General features: G+C 37.2%; 1 protein-coding gene across 2 annotated transcripts in view; it reads right to left on the bottom strand.

Moving 5' to 3' along the window:
* Nucleotides 1-26,052, bottom strand: part of LOC125649627 (lachesin-like) — a 50,859-nt gene that overhangs the window by 14,448 nt on the left and 10,359 nt on the right. For both annotated transcript variants that reach the window (XM_048877291.2, XM_048877289.2), the window contains exon 3: nt 14,083-14,201. In XM_048877291.2, coding sequence (XP_048733248.2) covers nt 14,083-14,201 — 119 coding nt within the window. The remainder of the gene's footprint in view (nt 1-14,082; nt 14,202-26,052) is intronic.

The raw sequence follows: 26,052 nt of genomic DNA, 5'->3' as shown, positions 1-26,052 counted from the left end.
ATTAATCCTATAGTTTCGGTACATCACAATTCTTTTGAAACAATCAAAAATTATAATTCTGTAACGACCGCCATTAATATATCATCATTTTCAAATTTTTCTGATAGATCCTGAACCCAATGTGCTACTATTTCTTTACCAGATCAGTCTTTATTTGTATGTATGCTCTGCTTTGTATAGCTTACGTAACTAATCTCATCAGCAAAGTGCAGTAGAGAATGTTCGGTGTAACCTGCTATGTTTCAGTCACATCAACCATTTCATCTCTAGAAAGATATGATACAACCCTGCCTTTCTCCTTAATGTTATCAAGTACCAGACGAGGGAGAGCGTTCCCGTCGAAATGACGATCGGTAACTAAAGACAGGTATCTTGTCAAACTTCCTTCTTGGACCGCTTTTATTCGACATATCGAGTTGATTTAGAAACGTATGCGAGTATGAATATTGGCCACGCCAATATAAGAAAGATGCCATTGATTTCGTGTGGAAGCGAAACACTCGGATTGATACGGTGTACCCGTATTTCAGGAGGTACTAGGGCAAAAGTTTTGAAAAATATTTTTTGAAGCAGTTACAAACATCTGATTTGTGTGGGAAGGGAATTCTACAAAAATATATGATTTCGATTAAACGGAGATAATTATGATACTCTAATACTGACGATGGTAACACAGAATAAAATCGATATGCAAAGATGGTGACAAAGAGTAAAATTTATATACAAAGTACACATTAAGGAAAGCAACCTGCAGTTTTTCCACTTTAATGAAATGAAATAATCATATACTTTCCTTTGCTTATTTCCTGAGACTATCAGTTTGGTCTAGTCGACTTTATCCATTTCTTTATTTTTAAGGAATTAAAAGCAAAAAAAAAAAAAAAAAAAAAAACCAACAAAAAACTTTCAGTGTGATTGTTCCCGTATCGCCAGTGACACTCATAACGGCTTTTGCTTATCATACCAAACATGAAGTCTCCAACAGAATTCTGCAAATATTTCTATTATTCTCCTGGTGATTTGCGTCTTTAAACCTATAGAAAAACTATTGGAGTTCTTTGTGTACATATAATACAATCTGTCGGAGTGTGACGTTAGATGTCAATCTCTTTGACAAGTACCACAATCCCTTGATACAGACATCGCCTCTTTCTAATTTGGAAGAGTGGTCCCATTGAGGCTGCCAAAGAAACACCAGTCCTCATACTTAGGACAACATTCAAATAGAGACGGAATACCCTAGCTGTCTTAAGATCGATGATTTCAATCAATCGATTCAATGAATTGATTGAATATTGTTTAACGTCCCTCTCGAGAATATTTCACTCATATGGAGACGTCACCACTGCCGTTGAAGGGCTGCAAAATTTAGGCATATGCTCGGCGCTTATGGCCATCAGCAGGGGGGATTTTATCGTGCCACACCTGCTGTGACATGGGACCTCGGTTTTTACGATCTCATCTGAAGGACGGTCCCATTTAGTCGCCTCTTACGACAAGTAAGGGGGTACTGAGGATCTATTCTAAACCGGATCCCCACGGGACTCGATTCAATGGAAACACAAATCAATATCCCGTCTCTTAAAGTTCCGCGGTTTAACATTACGTGTAGACCAAAATTGCGATGATAATGCCCAAGCTAGTTCGGAAGGGGACCGCATTATCCTGTGGCGCCATCTAAGGGAAAGACAACAGGAGCCGGTATGCCATTATAACACAATCATACCATGACTTGCTAATGAAAATACAAACTAGATTACAAATAATTTGGAAACAAATGCCAATTCATAAATTTAATCAAACGATATCTTGAAATCGTACACGTAAGAAATGAAGTATACTATTTAACATTTATCCGGGCATTAATATTCTAACAACGTTGGTTTCCTCTGTTTTCTGAAAACTATAGTTGAGAGATTATTCGTTACAGAAAAATAAATCATTTAGTCTGGGCCCTGGTGAGTAGTACATTATCTTCGTAGACTTTAGTGAACAGGTCTTCTAACAGTCTGTTGGAATTCCCATGGGCACGAATTGTTCTCCTTTCTTAGCTGACCTGTTTTTAAATTCTTATGAGGCAGAATTGATTCAAAAGCTTCTGCACAAGAAGAAAAAAATTCTAGCTCTGGCTTTCTATTCGACATTTGGATATATAGAAGACGTTTTATCTATTAACAATAAGCAGTTTCATCAATATATCGATTCGATGTATTCTGGTAAACTCGAAATGAAGGAGAACACAGTCTTCCACATCTGGGTCATACTTAGATATTTTACTGAACATAGATGTTAAAGACAAACTAAAACTCCAACTTTATGTCAAAAGAGATGATTTCAGCTTCTCCATCGTCAACTTCCCATATTTATGTGGCAATATTCCATTATCACTTGCATATGGTGTTTATGTTTCTCAACTGGTTCGATACGCAAGAGCTTATTCTGTGTATGATCAGTTTTAATCGATTCAGGCTACTGACAAATCGAGACAGGCTACTGAAAAACAAGTTGATGCTACAGGGGTTTAAAAATTTTAGTTTAAAGTCAGCATTTCGCAAATTATATGGTCGTTATAATATTTTGCCAATACAAACTGTCATTGGGTCAAATGCTGTCTGACGTATTTCATACAAATTGTTAGGCCGTTCTTTACACTGATTTTGCTTACCTAATCAAGATATAGAACTCGCGGTGGGTGTGACAGGGGATGCTTACTCTTCCTAGGCACCTGATCCCACCTCTGGTATATCCAGAGGTTCATGTTTGCCCAACTCTTAAATTTGTATTCCGTAAAGGAGTTGTGAGATAGATCACTGTTCATTATGTTCATCTTGTAGCAGTGAATGATTGTTAACGTGCCAACGCCTGCCGCGATACGGAATCTACGTTTTTAAAAGGCCACATCCGAAAGACCCGTGGTTCTCTCTTCTAGAAGCCGAGCGTTTGGTGAAGGAGCAATAACTACCTACGTCTTGGGTTTGACGCGGCCATGGCACGAGCACGGATCGAATTCACGACCTCACTGTTACAAAGGTGTGGAAATATGTATCCAAACATTGCGTTGTTTACCATTAATCAGAAGTGTTACAGATGTTAAGGAATTATACGGTATATGAATGAGCAGAAGAAGGAACTGTTACAATGCTAAGTAGATCCTGACTCTGACAAGAAAAGGGGTCAAGGCATGACACAAATACAGAGGTATGTAAAGGCCTAATGAATTTTGAAAGGTCAGAAATGGACACTTTCTTGATATTATCAAATCAACATCCTTGTTAGGTCTGAAATCTCAAATATGCATATCCATCATAATCAAAAATAGTATTCGCAATGGTCTGAAGGAAGGAGCATTTGAGATTTATAATCAGACTACTGATTGAAAACTGTAAACTACAGAAACTACCTGGATAGAATGGATGACCACGATCATCTCAACCAGATTCAGGAACTAGAGTAAAAAGGAATATAGTGATATAATATTAATTGAACAACACTGAACACTATCAAAACCAAACATTGCTGAGTTTTGGCAAAACCACATGACCCTTCTGCAGATCATTAAAATCGTTGGGAGATGAAAATGGGTGTTTTAACTGTCCCGTGAAAAATACAAGCAGTCTGCAGCACCGCCATCATCCTTACCGAAATCATACAAGAAGCCGATTTTATTAGTACATACTAAATAATTCCTGCACCGGTAACTTGAAATCAGTTTTGAATGAAGCAAAATCAATTTCGGTGCTGGAGTACAGAATGAAATAATCAATACACATGAAGTGATATTAACACATTCAAACTTTCAGTGATGTAATTTTTGGTGTCAGACAAACAAATATCATTAAACATGTAGGTGGGGTGGCCAATCCTAGCTTGCGTTTTATAACTGTATTTCGGTAATGCTTCCCATTATCCTAAACGAAGGCGCCGTGGAGAATAGTACCATATATGAGGGCTGTTCGATATGTAATGTGTATTGTACAATATCTCAAAAGCATTGGACACAAATAGTGAAATGAACATTACATCCCTTCAAAATATTCTCCGCGGTTTGAAATACATAATTTCAATCTCTGAATCCATTTCTGAAATGCGTCACGGTACGCTGATTTAGGTAGACCTCTGAGGCACTGACTGATGACTGAGCCAAGGGCTTGTCGGGACTTGTAATGACGACCAGATATTTTTTTTTTAAGTTTTGGAAATAGGAAAAAGTCGCATGGGGCTAGATCTGGAAAGTATTAAGGGTATGGCAAGACGGTAACCGTCTCCGTCTTCAAAACTTGCTTCACAAGCTCAGATGTATGTGATGGAGCATTATTATGAAGTAGACGAACATGCCTAAATCTTGACACAGGGCGTTGTTTATGATAATATTTGTTGAGCTTTTTTAGTATACCATCTCGGTAATACCAACCTGTAACACATTTGCCCTTCGGTACTGGAATTTGTACAGTTATACCATCACATGAGAAGAATATGCAATAAAGAACCTTCTTTGTGCTTATGGTTCTTTTGGCAACTACAGGCCTTCTACCGTGTTTAGTTAGCCATATTTTGTTTCCACTTGTTTTACTGGTTCGAAATAGTGAACCCATGTTTCATCACCAGTAACAATGTTTGCAAATTGTCTTTGATTGAATTTGGGAAACATTTGAGCAATTGCTTGGCGGTTTGTACTCGTACCCGTTTTTGATCATCTGTCAATATATGCAGTATCCATCTGGCAGAAATCTTTGGTATTTTCCAAATACGCTTCAAAATGAAATGTACCCGCGATAGCAATACGCCAACAGCTTTGGGAATATCACGAATCGTGTATCTGCCATCACTTTCAATTATTTCCCTGACTTTTGAAATATTTGCCTTGCTTGTTACAGTTACGAGTCGGACAGATTTTGCAGCATCTTTGACAGACTCTTTGCTAGTCAGAAATTTGTTTCTCCACCTACGAGCTGTCTCATAAGATACCTTATCAAACCCATGAACTTCCCCCAATTCAGTAAAAATCTGCATTACCGAATGACCGAGTATTGTGTGAACTTTTAAATAAGCTCTAATTTCTTCCATATTCTCAACCCGTTTCCCAAATATTTTTACAACAGTGGCCAAAGACTGGCTCTATTGCAGTGACTATAAGTTTAAAACTATGTTGAGCTGAAGGCTCGCGTTTATACCGTTGGAAATGTATGGAATAGAGCTATTCAAGAGTATCATCATCTACGGAATCGTGCAAAGCATTATCGCGCTGTGGTACAATACACATTACATATCGAACAGCCCTCGTAAGACACCCTTAGCTAACAAATCTAGCAAGCCCAACGTATCCAGCTTTAATCCCTAAAAATTGATGCAAACGTTATCAATGATAGTATACAAAACTAAAATTGAGTCCTACAAGAGTAGTCATCCCCATCCCTGTCTCAAATACTACAAACAGATGTTCTTAGAATATGATAAACAATATCTTATAAAGTTTCATTTCAGGAAAAACTTCTAGCATTGAGCATGCCTTTCTTTTGTGGTATCTTGTATCAGTTTCTGGAAATGTGTTGTGGTATCATGGATCAACCACTGCAAATGTGTTGCGGTTGGCAGAACTGGGAGGAAATGAAACCTTTCTAACCTTGTCGCGTAATCCGGCTTTTGTACTGACAGTTTATGGTTGTGAAGTTTCTAGAATTGTGTACACTGGTCGCGTGAAGAAGGGACACATGTAGTAAAAGGAACCGTCCAGTTCATCTTTTCCAGAAAAAAAACCCCAACAGATGGGGATATGATGCCAAGGGGGAAGTGATCGTGACCAAAAACACTTGCGTAAAATACCTATACCTTACAGTTTCAGAGAATTGTTGGCTGTAATAAATCATACTCCTAATTTACCATGATGGATATACAATTAAACTAATGAAAAAAGAAACTTTTGGTAAATCGATCCCGATATACTTTATGTTTATTTGTAAAACATTTTTGAGTTATTCATTGAAACATTATGAGTGTCTTCGAGTGATCTGACGTTTATATCACCCAGTCGTCACGCTATCATGCGTTCAGTACGATTTTTACTGTTTCTGGATCTATGCAACACGTGGTCAGAAAATAAGGTTGAATCCTTTGCATATGAAGAAAGATTTATTTCGATTTTGATTGGGGAAATATAACGTAATTGAATGAATTCCCAGAGAAACATCCCGCGGCTAAATGAAAATGATACACTGCGCACAAATGGTGTGTTGCAAGCAAGCCTATCACAAAATGAAATTGCTGGAAATTTTCGGATAGACTTCAATATTCTTTACGCTTTATGAAGACATTTCCCGCAAATGAATTTTGTACGATATAATGACCGGTCCGGAAGTATCCATATTACGTCACACGCACAGGAAAACTTTATATGGACGATTCATGGTGCAGGAGACACACGCGGGCTCCTAGACAGGGAATGGTCTGATGCTATTTTTATTGAAGTATCCCGTTTTCATGTTGATAGCTCTAATAATCTTAACCAGGAGAACGCCGCACTGACACTGTGTTACCCAGTGCCATGCACCTGATCCCACCTCTGGTATATCCAGGGATCAGTATTTCCCTAACTCTCTATTTTGAATTGCCTATAGGAGTTATGAGATTGATCACAGTTCGTTATCTTCACCTTTCATGGCTGAGGGAGGGATAACTGCTCACGCAGAAGACATAGTTGTCAATGAAAAAAATCGTACATGGACTCGGCGTGAAGTTGAAACTGTTCCATCCTCACATTACCCCTTTCATTGTGTGGACCCAGAGGTCCACACAGAAAATATGTAAGCGAGGTCAAACTGGATGATATGGGGAAAGTGAACTTGCACATACACAAGTGTACATTTTCACCGGTACCAACCGGAACATCGCTCGGCCTTTTCCGTCAAGTCGAGAAAAACTTGACGGTAAAGGCCGAGCGAAGTTCTGATTGCACCGGAGCTTGATAAATTTTTTTTAAAAAGGTTCTATAACTGTTTTATCATTTGTAAAGATTCTGAAATGGAAAGTGACATTCAAGCTGGTGAGCAGCAATAGTTTGCTGCCAGATATATAGAGGATATCTATAGTGCGTGTTTTGATATTTTGGTTGATCCAACGAGTTGATATGGTGTATTTATTCGTGAGGCTTGCCGAGTGAATAAATACACCATATCAGCTCGTTGGATCAACCAAAATATCAAAATACGCAATTATAGATGTTCAAGAGAGACGAAGGTGTGGTGAAGAACGCAAAATGACAATTAGATTACCTTTATAGTATAAAAACAATATTCAACCAAAGCGAGGGGGACGCAACTTCAACCTAGAACAACAAGTGCCTATGATACACGTATTGCAGTCCTTTTTAAAGGGCAATAACTTATTTGTATTATAACTATATTGATTTAAGTCTCGATCGAGATTTTTCACCTGTATTCAGACGTCAGCAGCTGTAATTTTGACCTATGAATGACGCTCAAGACCGTAGTAATAAGAGTTATCTGTCATGCAAACAGCTACCGTGACAAGGGACCTCTAAGGCGATATCAGAAAGACCCATGATTTTCATTTTTTTAAATTCGACCCCGGGATCATGCGGTTGCGAGTAAGAGCCCTAACCCTTACAATACCGTGTCTAATAACAACCTTACAGTAAGATAATACAAAGCTAACCTCTGTATGTGTTGTTGGTGACTTCTTACTACAGAAGTTCACTACACTGCGTTTGCCTGCTGTTTCCTCCCAACCTCTTACCAATTGAAGGCGATGAAAGAGAGTAAGGGTCCGAATATTCCGACCTATATCAAGCAGTTTAACGTGTATAACAGATTTCTACCTAATGTGATCCACTCGAAGCTGACGATATGCATCTCATGCATTACTAAATATGACTGGAACATAAAATAATACCCCGTTTTTCATTCTGTCTATGAAATCTTATCGTTGCCAGTGACTGTTTTTGTGTGTTTTTTGTTGTTGGTTTTTTTGTTGTTGTTTTTTTTAAATATATTGTATTGCCTCTTTTCTATGTTTTCACAGCATTTGATGAATATCAAACTTTTTGCATACCACAGTTTTTTATATCCATTTATAAAATATACGAGGAAGTTTTTAACGGGGCGTGGAGCGCATGTCGAATTGCGCTACTCTCTCATTATCGGCCGCCGGAAGAAAGACGACAATGATTAACTGCGGGCCTACATTATAAAAATAATAAACTTAATTGTATATATATCAAAAGCCATCATTGTTATTTGATTATTTCATGAAATCAAATTACGGCAGTTACATATATTTAATCACGGATTTGATAAATGACATGAGTTTTTTCCCCTGCAAACCAAAATTCTCGGTATATACAATCTGTTAACTCGTACTATTCATTTTCGCATTGAAAGGTTTCCTTCAAGTAATTCGAGTTTCTAATTTTGGTTGCATTTCTTATTTCCTTTTTATACATGTATGTGTTTCATAAATTAAAAAAGCATAAGGCAAATAATCAGTATGTAGAAATTATGCATATTTCAAAAGAATATATCTACTAATAGCTTTTGGAACTTTAAATAACACAATCTAGTCCATTTTAGTTCTGTATTTGTTATTTGTATACTGTTTTCGAATGTCTTACATTAACCTTAGAAGCATGTTTTTATATCAATATAATTGCTATAATTTTGTCTTTGAAAACTATTTCATGCTCATCACTTACAGAGTGCTAATACAAAGCACATTTCAAAATAATATTTATCTTTATTTTTTTGTTAAAATGTAAATCGCTATTTATTTATAACTCCGTTTACCTAATCAAGATATGGGGCTCACGGCGGGTGTGACCGGTCGACAGGGGATGCTTACTCCTCCTAGGCACCTGATCCCACTCTGGTGTGTCCAGGGGTCCGTGTTTGCCCAACTATCTTCACCTTACATTTATTTATTACAAATAAATACATTTCTAAATATGAATTGGTTCTTTTTTTTGGGGGGGGGGGGGGTACTTCTTACAATGGGTCACTATTTAATGTAATGGGATATTATCTACAATGTGAACAATATCCTAAACCTGCAGGAATGAACTCGTAAAGGACTGAGTCCATTAGAAAATGAGCTTCGATATAAAAACATGACGTTTTGATGGTTACCAAGAAGTTACAGTCGAATCTGACGCTTGCGTCGATGATTTTTTCTTGTTTTTCCTGAGGAAAATTGAAAAACGAACACCGCAGTTATTTATTTTTATTTTATTCATTTATAAAGCTCAAAATTACATATAGGTTCTATGAGCTGAATAGCTGGATTTCTTTTTCACCTATTATGTGTTATCAATACAAAATATTTACATTCACTGAATCTTTTCTCTTATGTTTCTGTTGAAATTTACATTGCTTTCATCTTTGCCAACTAGTCTGATCCAGTTTTTAGCACCACTTGTCTGTATACTCATTAACAAATATGGAACGCCATCAAGGTCAAACTGTGCATTGGCTGTTCCATTTAACAACTGGGTCAACCATATGATGTTTTAGTACTTAAATCTAGTTTACACTTTAAAACAATACATAAAAAATATAAATATATACAACAAAATGTCTTAAATAGAGGTAGCAATCATTGGAGGGAAAAAATTACTTATCTTGATCGCTTAATTAAGCTGGTTATAATTTTTTTCATGCAATGCTAGCTACCTTGATCACCCGATGAAACAACAAAGAAAGCATTTTATTGTTTAAATAAACTGTTTACGTGAATCAATCTCTATACAAAAGTCCCACAACTCACAAGTGTTTGACATTATATGTATATTCTAAGTGTCATGTTAGGTCGGGAAAATATTTGTTCATTTAGTAGTTGAAAAAAACCACTTGTCTTTACTTGGAACGGATCTTCTGCCCCTACATTTCGGACCGACTCCCGGAAAAAAGGTATCTTTTCCCCCCATGTTTTTCACAACTTTTAGTGGGCGTTATCATTTCTGAGCGCGACAAAAGAGGATATCTCCATGGTGGCCAACTCCAATAATTTATTGTGTAGCAGTAACATTTAGCCTTTTGATGAATTTAATATGTGCAATCGCCCCAAACTTAAAATTGGGAATTTATGTAAGAAACCCCATTAACTTTAGATGTACACGCCAGAGAACAAATAAAGGAACAAAGCCATTATAACGCGAAGGTTACCATTAGCTATCATCAATCGGAGATCATCGCTATCTTTTTGGTATATTTACTTTTTAATCAATTAACTGGATATGAAGAAAAACATAAAAAAAGATGTGTTTTTTTTTCTATTACTTTCATCTTTTGATAAATTCTTATCTTACATGCGGGGGAGGCTGTTTTTAGTTTCTTTGTTATTCAGTGTGCCGTAATTGCAAAGCATCTGCACCAATAAAAAGTCATTTAAAGATTTCCAGATATGCAAAGTTCTCAAAGAGGATGCAGACGAAAGCATGCTAAAAAGTTTGAAGAGTGAATGAAATATTATTTCTTAACTTGTAACCAATACATGTTAGATTTTTCAAAAGTAAAAAAAAATAATCATTTCCCGAGTTTGCTAAATGATGTGTATGAATTTTATGTCTGTGAACATCTGTTTCAAAGATTTTTTAAGTAGAGGAACATATGTATTGAAGGTCATGTTATCAAATATCCAGGTCACTGAGTATTGCTTAAAAATATGTATAACGAGGGGATTTGTACAGTGTGAGAAAGAACGGAAGAAAGAAAGAAGGAAAAGAAGGAAAGATATGATTCAGATCTCTGTGACTTCTCATCTATTAGGTTAGGGAACTGTCCAATCTACATGCAATAGTATCTTAATCGAACACTCGTGGGCTGCAGCACTGGGAGGTCGGAGTGTGCGATATACATATTTGATGTCATCGCGTTGATGCAAGGTTTGGTCAAAACAGAGAGTAAACTCTCGCTCTGACACTAATGGAAACGACATTTATCAAATCATAAAATATGAGGTTTTATTACAAATGTGTCTCCTTACCAATGGGAAGTTTGTAAAACCACATGTAAAATGACTTACAATACAGCAGGTAATATTGATACTAGTGCAGTGTGCACAGCGGAGGAGGTACTGAACAGATTAATCCGAGGTGGATCAGATTCGTCATAAATTGTTAATAGAAACTTTTACGTTTCATCGCTTCGTGCATGTAAACCAGATTTTAATATCATAAGGCATACATGTAACATATATATTTTACTTAGTCAATGTAAACACAAAGTTGATATATACATGTATGTGATTTTATTGTAAGGCATGATGTATGTTTGGTTTTCAGTTACTGTAGATACAAATGTTATGTTTAATCGTTGTATATTTCAATAATAAAATTTGTTAAACGGGATATGAAGGTCATAAACATGACAGAAACATTGCATGACCTGAGTGAACTTTTCTCAATGTTTGTGACCTGTATTCCCGTTTAACAAACAAAAAAGACATTTTATTACTTATATTTATATCTACCATAATATTTAAAGATATTATAAATACTTTCAAATACGTCAAAATTATTGACTTGTAATTAAGTTAAATTAACGTAACAACTGAAAATTACCTGACCCTGACCTGTCTCCATATTTGGTGAGGATTTCCAAATTTGAACAAAGTAAAGGAAATAGTCCAAGGAGGAAGAACGTCAAACTCAAAATCCCAAACCGCCGTACAATATAAACAAGCGTTGTGTATTACATGTATTCTTAATTAAAATAAAAGGTTGAAAATAAATCAGAAACATTTTTTCCAACAATGCCATGGAATAGGTCGCGGAGTTCATGGAATGCATGTATCAGGCCGTACGGCACTAAAACATTAGATCCGGCTAGATTGAAACAAAATGTGTCTTCATAGATGCGAATGACAAGCAATGAATTTCAACAGAAATTAAACAAAATACACACGTGCACAGTGAAATGTAAACATATCAAAATGTGTATATTATTTGTACGTGTATTATAAGGCATGACGTATGTTTAGTTACTGTAAATGATCTTGACGTTGTGATCGGCGTGTGGAACACCGAACTAACATGCTCACATTTCTAATGTGTTTGCATTGGATGTCTTTACAAACTGTAAATAATGATAATTATTTCTCTCTATGAATGTACTGCAGATGTGAACTATGCGTGTATGAATCTTGTTAGATATAGAACGTCTATTTAAACAGCTGGGAATTCCAACAGAAGTGAAAGTACATGTAAAATGTAAATATACTTCATGTTTGAGCGTGCATGGCAGTATGTCCTACACCTCCTCACGCCGGCGTACTTTTCATCACGCGCGTTCGGTATACAGGCGTGAAGCGTCGCAGCTCATACCCTCATGAACGTTTAGAAAATGACATATATCAATAAATATACTCAAAGGATGGCAGACATCACTAATTATTTTGACGATATCTTTATTTGAATTACTGTACGCGATAATCAAATTATTGTTATGAAAGGGGAAGATAACGAACAGTGATTAATCTCATAACTCCTATAAGCAATACCAAATGGAGAGTTGGGCAAACACGGACACCTGGATATACCAGAGGTGGGATCAGGTGCCTAGGAGGAGTAAGCATCCCCTGTCGACTGGTCACACCCGCCGTGAGCTCTATATCTTGATCACGTAAACGGAGTACATGCAGTCCGTAGTCAAATTCAGTGTGCCAAGAACGGCCTAACAATCGGTATGAAACTTGTATCGGTAAACTAGATCGTTATAACGACCATAGAATTTGCGAAATGCTGACTTTAAACGAGACTGTAAATGTCTGTTGGAACCCCTGCACCATCAACATGAATTATTGATATATCACATGACATGACGCGATGCACAGTGATTACAGTGGTCTCGTCTTAATGGGGAGGTCAGGAGTTCGAGTCTGCTGACTCAACTACATTGTATAATTCTATATCCTAAAAATATGAACATATCTGACCTCGGTACTGCTCTCTGTTGACTGGCATTTCTCCCATGATTGGTTGTATCTTGTTTGACGGGCCTCTCGAGAATATTTCATTCATATGAAGCCCTTCACTTGTCTTGGTGACGTCGCCATATGAGTGAAAAATTCTTGAGAGGGACGTTAAACAAGATACAACCAATCAATCATATGGAGACGTCACCATTGCCGGTGAAGGGTTGCAAAATTTAGCCCTATGCTCGACGCTTACGGCCTTTCAGCAGGGAGGGATCTTTATCGCACCAAACCTGCTGTGACACGGGACCTCGGTTTTTGCGGTTTCATCCGAAGGACGGTACTATTTAGTCGCCTCTTATGACAAGCAAGGCCTAGTGAGGACCTATTCTAACCCGGATCATCACGGGATAATTTTTCCGATGAATTTTTAAGTGTTTGTCTGTATTATATTACATGAATGTGCCTCACGTACCATTTTGTGGTTTGAGTGCATTGGGTAATTTTTGATTTTCTATTCCATAAAGGTACTTGTGATAAAACTAGTACGAAATTGAAGTGTTCTGTCAACACAATGCACCCCTGGTTCCCAGTATTTTTCTGTCAGCACAATGCACCCCTTGGTTCCCAGTATTTTTCTGTCAGCACAATCCACCCCTTGGTTCCCAGTATTTATCTGTCAGCACAATCCACCCCTTGGTTCCCAGTATTTATCTGTCAGCACAATGCACCCTTTGGTTCCCAGTATTTATCTGTCAGCACAATGCACCCCTTGGTTCCCAGTATTTTATCACAAGTACCTGGTGCTACATGTACGTCAGTTGTCACCTGTTCTGAGACTTTCATGCTCACTTCCTCAAACATTACGCAAACACTGGTGTTTATACCAGAAGTACCTATTAGCTTTGATGATTCAGTACAGACGTTTTACTGCTGTACCACAACGACTTAGAATATTGACAGTGAGAGGAAAAGACAACAGTTTTCATTACTAACGTTCCATTCAATCAAATGATATTTACAGTGAGAGGAAAAGACAACAGTTTTCATTACTAACGTTCCATTCAATGAAATGATATTTACAGTGAGAGGAAAAGACAACAGTTTTCATTACTAACGTTCCATTCACTGAAATGATATTTCATATTGGTCATTCGTACTCACATATCTGGCGTGCAAATGAGTCACGTGACATGGTAGCGTCGCGGTTTCCCCAACATTGAATGTGACATTGCTAGGATCGTTGTTAAAAATGGGTTCTGGGAAACTGCTGTCACTTAAGGCTGAAACAAAAATGACGCAATAAAACCAATTTGAAAGTATCTAATTTTACAGGATACAATAAGCAATAGAAATTTATTGAATTCCTCTACATATGAAATATATTTGCAACTCGAACTGTCCTCTTATGGTATTCTGGTATCAGTTTGATGTAAGGAAATCAGGAAGTGTATATGTTGAAATTCCTGCGCGATAAACATTTATTGCAAGAGTAAAGTACAAACTACAAAGGCGGAAATGCTCAGTGATTTTATATGAATGGACACTGTCTAGAGATCAGAACGTCCCTGGTTCATCACATCGCAATCTGTATATGAGTGGGCTTCGTATATCCTTAGAGAGTTTTTAATGACTGTTTTCTGTTAAGTTGACATTTTCACATTTTCTTAGTGACATACTACAATTTTTGTTACATCAATAGCAATAAATCATCTTTGGAATTTATTTGTTAGATGATTAATACACGTCAATGACTCCAAACTCAGGAATACGTTTATTTGTGTCCCCTATTGCTTTTGTCAAGGATTTGGGGGGGAGGGTGGGGGGGTGGAGGGGGTTAGATTCAGGAGATGAGTTCCTTTAACGAAAAAATCATTTATCAAGTGACTGTTTGCTTTGTGTATTTTACGATTTTTCGAGAATTTTTCACTCGTATTGAGACGTCACCTCTGAGAATGTTAAAATATTGTACGTGAAATTTATACGAGGTTCAGAGCTAAATAGAGACAATGCTTATATAGCGTAAACATTATACAAATAGTGTGAAATCTGAAACCCCAAACCATATCAATCAAGAGAGAGAGAGATCATAATGAACTTTCTATAATGCCCAGTAGCTAGAAATTAAATATGGCAAACCCAAAATATTAGATCTCAAGGTCGTAAGAGCCCTCGATATTCATTTAGGATAATCGATCTAAATGTCTTTTTCATGTGAAAATGAGAAACATTGTGTATCTAATGGCTTTAGACACGGGTATTATTCACATTTTGTATAAACCGAAAAACTGCTTTCATTGAACCCGTGCAACAAGTCTTAAGTGCAAAGTGAGTGGTATTTTCTTTAGAAAACTTGTCAGCTAAAAGTTCGTGCCATTAGTCAAATCGAACGAAGTCATTCATTGACTGCTCTTCTGAAAAGGGGAAGGAGGGGCTATTTTACGCTATTTTAAATTGTTGAAGCATTGTATTTTCATTTGTAAATTAAAAATAAGTGCTTGACAATAATTCATAGTCCTCTGTAAAAAGAAAATTTTGCAAGAAATGATTTGTACAAACAGGAAGATGCATTTAGCAGTGAAACATGATTTCTTAAAAAAAATTTCTCGGAGTTTTCTTTGACCGACTGCTAATGCATACTGACGGTTATATGCTGTGATTGAATACGTTTGAGTAATGGTATTCATTATGTTGGAATTCACAGAGACTGGCGTAATTCTCTGAGTCCCAGGGCTGACAAATTGGTTCGACAACTTTAATGGCTTGAAAAAGACGTAATGACTATATTTAAACTTATTATCCACCACCTCCTTTATTGCTTAATGCATGTAACATTATGCAATATTTACATTCCAACATAATTTTCCTGAGAAAACCTTTAAAAACGTTGGGGGTTCATTCGACAACAACTCAACAATGGTATCGCGATGCCATCGTAAATAATGAAGTTGACGTCACAATGTCAGTTCGAGCAATTACGTGAAAAAGTATCCATGGCTATTAAATGCTGCTCCATCTAACATACACGTGGGATTCTACGAAACTGGGGATTACAGTGACACGTTCAAAATTTCACATCTGAGTTTGAAGTAAATATGAGTGTTCAGTGTATTTTTGGCCATCTAATATACTTCTAATACGCATGCGCAGATACGTTTTCGTCAAACACCAGGCCTACTGCATCTGCAGGCAGTTAGGACCAAAGCGATGTCTCCTCGAGCCCCTGTATCACTTTGTTAGATACATAATTCAATCGTAAATCGGAATGTGACAAGAAAAATCGTTAAGGCGAGAGGGGTTAATTTAATCATAATAAAAAAAAACCCATTGCGGCATGGAGCCCTTGAAAAGCCGCGTTAACTTCTAAATTTTCTTTCAATTCAAACACAGTGATTGGCAGTAAATAACAATTTAATATCAATCCAGTGGATGCGCAATGTGAAAGGGGTGTCTTGAACTCGCAGGCAGTCATCACAAAACCTAATTCTACAAAACTACGTTAACATCCACAAAGAAAATGAAAACTTTCAACCAGATGACGTATTCATAGTGTTATTTAGAGTAACAAAAAAGAAATTCATCTCCGAGGGATTGTTAACGTCCAGTTAAAACTCGTACAGCTGTACTACCAAGGGGGTAATCGCCAAGTCCTAGTCACCGGTAACTGCAGTTGGAAAATAGATCATAATATAGGTTTTTTCGGCAGTTTTATTTTTTATTTTTCGTTGCCCGTGGTTGTTCCACTACATTTTTACTTTTTGCAGTAACGAAATAAAATATTCCTACGTTCAATGCGATAGGTTAGGCATTGACATAAAGGACTTAATTAACTTCACAGAGAAATCTACTTGCAAATCTTTATAAGACTGCACACTGCAATGATTATATACATTGTATAATTAATAAAAAGTGAAGATAACGAACAGTGATCAATCTCATAATTCTGATAAACAATACAAAATCAAAAGTAGGGCAAACACGAACCCCTGAACTACCAGAGGTGGGATCAGGTTCCTAGGAGTGAACATCCGCTGTTGACCTCTCACACCCGCCGTAAAAATCTGTATATTGGTCAGGTAAACGGAGTTTATCGTAGTAAATTGCTAGTAGAATGTAAAGACCGGTCTAATAATTGATATCAACCAATTCAGACAGCATTTGACCTAATACCCGGTAATAGGTTGTGTTGGTAAATTAGATCGTTATAACGACCCAGTGATAGGTTGTATTTGCTTACAACTCCAATGATACTTATTACAATTGCTTTGATTGGACAAAAATACAAATGAACGAGAATTTACACATCAATAAATCCGAAAACGCGATGTGTTCATACGCGCTTGAAAACAAATAATGTAGCGCGGGGAAACTATTCAAGATTTTGAAATTGTTAATACAGTGAACAAATTGGAAGTGTAAGAATCAAACATGATTCTTTTTGAGGAATTTATCGACGTGTAAACCCTGGACATTTTACTCACAAGCTTAACATAAAGTGTTCGCACATTTATTCAGTTTGTAAGTAGAATGTCCAGAGTTTACACAAAAAGATTCTTTCATCCTATGATAATTTGATTTTACTTATAAAATGCAATTTGATTGGTTCATTTGACTTTAATAACATCATTTATATCGTATTAAACAATGATTGACTGCTCTATTTCCATTTTGTTGCTATGGCAATATTGATCCGCGTCTTATAAAATTCACATTCTATTTAAAATTACTCAAATGATATCAAGCCCGATTTACTACATGTAAATTAAATTATACAGGATGAAAGTCTTTTTGTTTTGTTATATATATAGATTTTATTTCCCAGAATCTATTCTATACCTATAATGATAGTAATAATAAAAGACACTAATTTATAGGGCAGCTACCAGGGATGGGGCCCTGGCTAAGCTCCCTCGAAATTTAACAAGGCATTACCTACTGTGCCATGTAGGGCACATTCTATGAATTATATAATGTACAAGTATATTTATCTGTCTAGCGTACTATAATGAATATAAAAACTTTATTATGTGTATTAATTATGACAATTATTTTGACAAACAAACAAAATCTAGTATCTAATTTTAAAACAAAACAAAAAAACCACTATAGATAAGATGATTTAAGATTTGATTTATAAAAATAATGTTATTTAAATAGACTGAAGAATTTAAATACCTCTTATGCTTCCTTAAAGGTCCACACCCGCCAACTGAGAGTCCATAGATGACCCTTAGGCAGCCTAGCTGGGAGACAGGTTACTCCCGGAAGTAGGTTGTTTTAAATACTTAATGAATTTGTATACAATATAATTTTCTACATCATTTATGATATTAATTTCAATCACACACAAAACATCTTCACTACAGGATAAGCCAAAGAAACCATGAAAATATACTTTGCAGATTGTATCATAATACCACAAATTTGGATATCCGGGTTAGAATAGGTCCTCAGTACCTCTTGCATGTCGTAATAGGCGACTAAATGGGTTGGTCCTTCGGATGAGACCACAAAAACCGAGGCCCCGTGTCACAACAGGTGTGGCACGATAAAGATCCCTCCCTGCTCAAATGCCGTAAGCACCGTTCAGCGGCAATGGTGACCTTTCCATATGAGTTAAAAATTCTCGAGAGAGACGTTAAACAATATACAACCAACCAGCCTAATAATTTGCGGTTCTAAAGCTAGTTTAGATTATCAATTTTTTAACAATTCTAACATGGAGAAGATCGATTGAAACAAGGACACATCAACAAAACTGCAAACACTTGTTTGTATAGAAAGGAGCTTTCACTATTGTGTATCATACTATGTTTCCATCAAAGTAGCAACTATTTTTAAAATCATTCAGCAATCATTATAGAATAGGCCATAGGTGTGTTCGATTGAATTATCTAACAAGAATTTTGAAAGTGATTGACATTCACCGAGCAGTTCGAGTAGGAAGTCGCCAATTTACGAGCTTTTCTAGAACAAAATCGTCATTATGAGTAGTGATAATATCCTGTCAAAAAGACGCATTAGAGATATTTTTTTAAAAATAAGACACTGGTCGTTATAACGATCTAATTTACCAATTCAAACTGTCATTGGATATAATGCTGCTCGTCATGTTTCATACTAATTGCGGCCGTTCTTTACATACTGGTTTTGACTACAGATTACTCCGTTTACCCGATCGAGATGTGGGGCTCACGACAGGTGTGACCGGTTGACTTCTCCTTGACACCTGATTCCACTTCCGGTATGTGCAGGAGTCCGTGTGTACCCTACTCTCAATTTTGTTTTCTTTATAAGTATGAGATTGGTCACTATTCTTACATTCACCATTTCATACAGAAGACTATGTACGTGTAGTTCCTGTAACATATTGTTGCACGTTCCTACTGTCCTTTAAAAAATGAGTTGTGAAACTTTTCTTTTTTACCTGCTCTGGTTTATTTATGAATGAAATATGTTAAAACTTTTCATCTCAGATACATCAAGAACTAACAATTGTAAAAAAAAAAAGTTTCTGAAACCCAACCGACCATACTGCAAATGAGATATAGATCAGTTGACGCGAAACAATCTAATGAAACGCTATTATGATCAGCGAATGAGCAGATGGCACGGCTTGATAACACTCTACATTCCTGACTGCAGTCTTCGCTCCAATCATTGTAGTTTTTTAACACGTCCGGACTCGGAGTGTAATTAATTGAGTGATTATAGGAACACTTCTTCGCAAGAGTTTGACGTTAGCAAATATTTCAAGGTTAAGTTAAATTGGACTTCCGAGAGGAGACATCTGATGTATGTAATCGAGAAAACATTAACTGGTATAAAAGAGCAACATTTCTGACACGTGTTAAACATCTGTGTTTACCGTAATATTTGACCTTGAAGATTTGAGAGTTTTCAGATTTCTTCAAATATTGTAAATTTCCTTCCATTTTGTTAAATCATAATTCCGACAATCTATAATTATCGAAGGCAGTTATGACTCGTTAAAACCGTATTACACCTGAAAGTCTCTCAGAAAAAAGTTTGCCTTACTGACGGGCAAGTGTCGCTATTGAGACTGGAGAACAAAGGTCCGAGAATAGTCCAAAACGAATCATGCAATAAAGAAAATACTAGTAGATGACAGTCCACAAACTATTACTTTTTCATATTCTACAGTACTAAGAGTGCATATCACGAAATAAAATTTATATTACCGCTTGAGTACTGGATATTTCTGATGCTTAACCAGCTTTTTATGTATTCTATTGAAAAATGCCGACTTCTTTTGATCCTTCATGAAATTGTAGGAGCTTTATCTCTGACGATGAAGATCACTGTTACTCTGCTGATACCTTTAGGAGCATTTAGAAACAAAATACAAAAAAGAAATCAATAAATCACACTGCGCCTGATTCTTACATGGACTGCTACAAAAATCATTTATCTCTCCTCAACGCCAGACTTCAGCATTCTGTAACAATTATGTTGAAAACAGTTTGCTGTATTTACAAGTTGGTTTTCTTTTTAAATTATAATAAATCAAATAGTACAAGAAATAACATACAAATATCGGCATACTTGAGTATATGTATCGAATCACTGCATGGGGGTAGGGGTGTATCCAAAACTACAATCACAACCAACTACATTGTACATGTATAAATGAGATGTGTGTCAGTATTGTGTACACAGTCCGGTATATAATGATAGTGACGTGTCTCAATGTTGTGTACACAGTCCGGTATATAGTAATAGTGACGTGTCTCAGTGTTGTATACACAGTCCGGTACATAGTAATAGTGACGTGTCTCAATGTTGTGTACACAGTCCGGTATATAGTAATAGTGACGTGTCTCAGTGTTGTATACACAGTCCGGTACATAGTAATAGTGACGTGTCTCAATGTTGTATACACAGTCCAGTACATAGTAATAGTGACGTGTCTCAATGTTGTGTACACAGTCCGGTATATAATGATAGTGACGTGTCTCAATGTTGTGTACACAGTCCGGTATATAGTAATAGTGACGTGTCTCAGTGTTGTATACACAGTCCGGTATATAGTAATAGTGACGTGTCTCAATGTTGTGTACACAGTCCGGTATATAGTAATAGTGACGTGTCTCAATGTTGTGTACACAGTCCGGTATATAGTAATAGTGACGTGTCTCAATGTTGTGTACACAGTCCAGTACATAGTAATAGTGACGTGTCTCAGTGTTGTATACACAGTCCAGTACATAGTAATAGTGACGTGTCTCAATGTTGTGTACACAGTCCGGTATATAGTAATAGTGACGTGTCTCAGTGTTGTATACACAGTCCAGTATATAGTAATAGTGACGTGTGTCAGTGTTGTATACACAGTCCGGTATATAGTAATAGTGACGTGTCTCAGTGTTGTATACACAGTCCGGTATATAGTAATAGTGACGTGTCTCAGTGTTGTGTACACAGTCCGGTATATAGTAATAGTGACGTGTCTCAGTGTTGTATACACAGTCCGGTATATAATGATAGTGACGTGTCTCAATGTTGTGTACACAGTCCGGTACATAGTAATAGTGACGTGTCTCAGTGTTGTGTACACAGTCCGGTATATAGTAATAGTGACGTGTCTCAGTGTTGTGTACACAGTCCGGTATATAGTAATAGTGACGTGTCTCAATGTTGTGTACACAGTCCAGTACATAGTAATAGTGACGTGTCTCAGTGTTGTATACACAGTCCAGTACATAGTAATAGTGACGTGTCTCAATGTTGTGTACACAGTCCGGTATATAGTAATAGTGACGTGTCTCAGTGTTGTATACACAGTCCAGTATATAGTAATAGTGACGTGTGTCAGTGTTGTATATATACAGTCCGGTACATAGTAATAGTGACGTATCTCAGTGTTGTATACACAGTCCGGTATATAGTAATAGTGACGTGTGTCAGTGTTGTATACACAGTCCGGTATATAGTAATAGTGATGTGTCTCTGTTGTATACACAGTCCGGTATATAATAATAGTGACGTGTCTCAGTGTTGTGTACACAGTCCGGTATATAGTAATAGTGACGTGTTTCAGTGTTGTATACACAGTCCGGTATATAGTAATGGTGACGTATCTCAGTGTTGTATACACAGTCCGGTATATAGTAATAGTGATGTGTCTCTGTTGTATACACAGTCCGGTATATAGTAATAGTGACGTGTGTCAGTGTTGTATACACAGTCCGGTATATAGTAATAGTGATGTGTCTCTGTTGTATACACAGTCCGGTATATAGTAATAGCGACGTGTGTCAGTGTTGTATATACACAGTCCGGTATATAGTAATAGTGACGTATCTCAGTGTTGTATACACAGTCCGGTATATAGTAATAGTGACGTATCTCAGTGTTGTATACACAGTCCGGTATATAGAAATAGTGACGTGTCTCAATGTTGTGTACACAGTCCAGTACATAGTAATAGTGACGTGTGTCAGTGTTGTATACACAGTCCAGTACATAGTAATAGTGACGTGTGTCAGTGTTGTATACACAGTCCGGTATATAGTAATAGTGATGTGTCTCTGTTGTATACACAGTCCGGTATATAGTAATAGTGACGTGTGTCAGTGTTGTATATATACAGTCCGGTATATAGTAATAGTGACGTGTCTCAGTGTTGTATACACAGTCCGGTACATAGTAATAGTGACGTGTCTCAATGTTGTATACACAGTCCGGTATATAGTAATAGTGACGTGTCTCAGTGTTGTGTACACAGTCCGGTATATAGTAATAGTGACGTGTGTCAGTGTTGTATATACACAGTCCGGTATATAGAAATAGTGACGTATCTCAGTGTTGTATACACAGTCCGGTATATAGTAATAGTGACGTGTCTCAGTGTTGTATACACAGTCCGGTGTATAGTAATAGTGACGTGTCTCAGTGTTGTGTACACAGTCCGGTATATAGTAATAGTGACGTGTCTCAGTGTTGTATACACAGTCCGGTATATAGTAATAGTGACGTATCTCAGTGTTGTATACACAGTCCGGTATATAGTAATAGTGACGTGTCTCAATGTTGTGTACACAGTCCAGTACATAGTAATAGTGACGTGTCTCAGTGTTGTATACACAGTCCAGTACATAGTAATAGTGACGTGTCTCAATGTTGTGTACACAGTCCGGTATATAGTAATAGTGACGTGTCTCTGTTGTATACACAGTCCGGTACATAGTAATAGTGACGTGTCTCAGTGTTGTATACACAGTCCGGTATATAGTAATAGTGACGTGTCTCAATGTTGTGTACACAGTCCGGTATATAGTAATAGTGATGTGTCTCTGTTGTATACACAGTCCGGTATATAGTAATAGTGACGTATCTCAGTGTTGTATACACAGTCCGGTATATAGTAATAGTGACGTACCTCAGTGTTGGGTACAGAATCCGGTACATAGTAAGATTAATGTGTTCCTGTGTTTGGTATTATAGCATTGCACTGACAATTTCTTACAATGTATGTAACCAGTCGCGATAGATCCGCTTCGTTACCCGGAGGTCGTGAGTTTGAGTATCGCTCGTGCCATGGCCGCGTCAAACCTAAGACGTTAACATAGGTAATGAGTGCACCTTCACGAAACTCTCAGTATTTGGAAGTGAGAACCAGGGGTCTTTCGGATGCGATTTTAATTAAGGTATCTCACTACACTAAAGCTTATACTCTTTATGACACTACGTCACAAGATGGCGATTTAAATGTTTTATGAAAATGTCTGTATCGATCGATTTGTTTGTCGAACATCGTAGCTCAGTTGTTAAAGCATTGGGCTGGTGAACCGCAAATCTCGAGTTCAAATCCACCAGTCTTTTGTTCATATGTGTTCAAATAAATTAGCATATTTTCTGCCTTTTTGGCATATATACTTATTGTATATCATCATAATTATCTTTTATGATTAAACCAATTCGTACTGATTTGAGAAACTATTTTAGGGTATAGTGCGCCACCTTAAAAACGGAGTTCCAGTGTCGCGACAGGCATTGGTACGCTAGAGAACCCTCAGTGCTACGGCCCTGAGCGCTAACCATAGGTCTAATTTCTACAGCTGGTGACGTCTCAATAGGAGTGAAAAATTATCCATGGGAAGTAAACAACCAATCAATCATCTTACAATGTATGTCAGGAAAGCCGGTGACTATCAACCATTAGTTGACGATTATGACTGCATTCTTTACAACTTAAGAGGCTGATGGATATTAAAGCTGGAAAATAAGCGCCGACATTTGTCGGGGCTTCGGAGATGCCTCCCGGATATAATTCCCGAACCTCCCATGTGGTCATGTGATACATGATAAATGAAAACAACTTGGTTGATTAGAATTAATAATTAATACCATTGTCTTTATACCGAGATCCTAATGAAGTGTTCCTCTCTGTTTCAATTAGTGGAATGAGTACGAACTTAATTCTATCGACTTTCGAATTCATTCCGATACGCTGTCTTTGGATTTAATACAAAAAGTATCTGTGGCATACAAAAGGCATGTACATGTATATCTATGCATATAAGGAGTTAGAGGAGGTGGTCAATTCATTGAAGAAACCAAGAATGAAGGCTCTCTACGATTGTCACATTTCGATAGCCATCAGCAGAGGAGGGATATATTGCATGTTAAACCTCTGATTCCATCCAATCAGGAAGTTGTATCCGTCTAGAGTCCCGTGGGGATCCGGGTTAGAATAGGCCCGCAGTACACCTTACTTGTCGTAAGAGGTGACTAGATGGGGGTGGTCCTTCGGATGAGACCGAAAAAACAGAGGCCCCGTATCACAGCAGGTGTGGCACGATAATGAAAGGCCGTAAGCGCCGAGCATAGGTCTAAAGTTTGCAGCCCTTCATCGGCAATGGTGACTCCCCATGATTGAAAAATTCTCGGGTGGGTTATTAAACAATATACAAGCAACCAATCTATCTAGAATTTAGGGGTGTCCGGGAAGCGCAGAGGTAGCGCTCTCGCTTCTCACCCCTGCGACCCGAGTTCGATCCCCGTGATCGGCAGTGGTTGTATGACGGTCGCCCGCTCGGACACGTGGGTTTCCTCCGGGCACTCCGGTTTCCTCCCACATAAATGACCCCCCCCCCTCCCAGCGCAAACATTCGTGCATCAAAGGAACCCATTGGAAATAAGCTTTCGAGCTTTCATGGGTTTGTATGTATGTATATACCGAGTAATCATTTATTTATTTAAAGTTTATAATGATAATAATAATACTTATACTATATTTAAAGAAGTTAATCAGATTAGCGCATTACACTATTCTTCTCAAGGGCTTTCTAAATTACATGTAATTCAATCAAAATACCACAGAGCACATGACACAAATAATTAATGTGCACATATCTAGACTGAGGCCAATCGACCCTCAAAGTATCAACAAACCCACTGACATCAGCAGGGTGAATATAGGCTGAACTGCTTCTAGATTATGAACTCTAACTACTATAAAAACCCTTTATCACCCTTCAGACAAATTGTTAAAATCTAATTGGTCAGATCTTGGTCACATGACGTCGTGAAAAAAACCGTATCATGCGAGAAAAATCCGTATTGAGCGAGTAATTTATTGTTGAATTCGACCTGCAACCATGTCAAAATGGTGAAGCGATTTGGGCAGGTATATTGTATGATATAGACCCCCACATAAACAATTAGAGGTCTTCGATGTGATAAATTCGTTAAACAGTTACAGTAGTTAGTCAGGTCACTAACTAACTGTGTAACTAATCGTGCAGGACTGTGTGTTAGTCTTGTTTCGCCGTTTATCACGCGCCCTCTATCGAAGAATAATCTACTAGTTGGTTTTAGCTGTTATCAGACATTAAAGCCCTCTCATCAGTTGTTTTTTTTTAAATTGAAAGTTGAAGATAACGAACAGTGATCAATCTCATAACTCCTACAAGCAATACAAAATAGATAGTTGGGCAAACACGGACCCCTGGGCACACCAGAGGTGGGAATCTGTTATATTTTTCATCTTCTTGCCCAAGACATGTTCGATATTGGTATACCTGGTGATTAACTGACTTTCTAAGCTGCTAAGTCCTCTGTTTCATTAGTTAACATTGTTTGTTTCGTTTGTAACATTGTTTGTTTCGT

Source organism: Ostrea edulis, chromosome 5, assembly GCF_947568905.1.
Source record: "Ostrea edulis chromosome 5, xbOstEdul1.1, whole genome shotgun sequence".
In the NCBI taxonomy this organism is placed as follows: domain Eukaryota; kingdom Metazoa; phylum Mollusca; class Bivalvia; order Ostreida; family Ostreidae; genus Ostrea; species Ostrea edulis.
The sequence above is the reverse complement of the archived record's forward strand: the minus strand, read 5'-3'. Positions and strand labels throughout refer to the sequence as shown.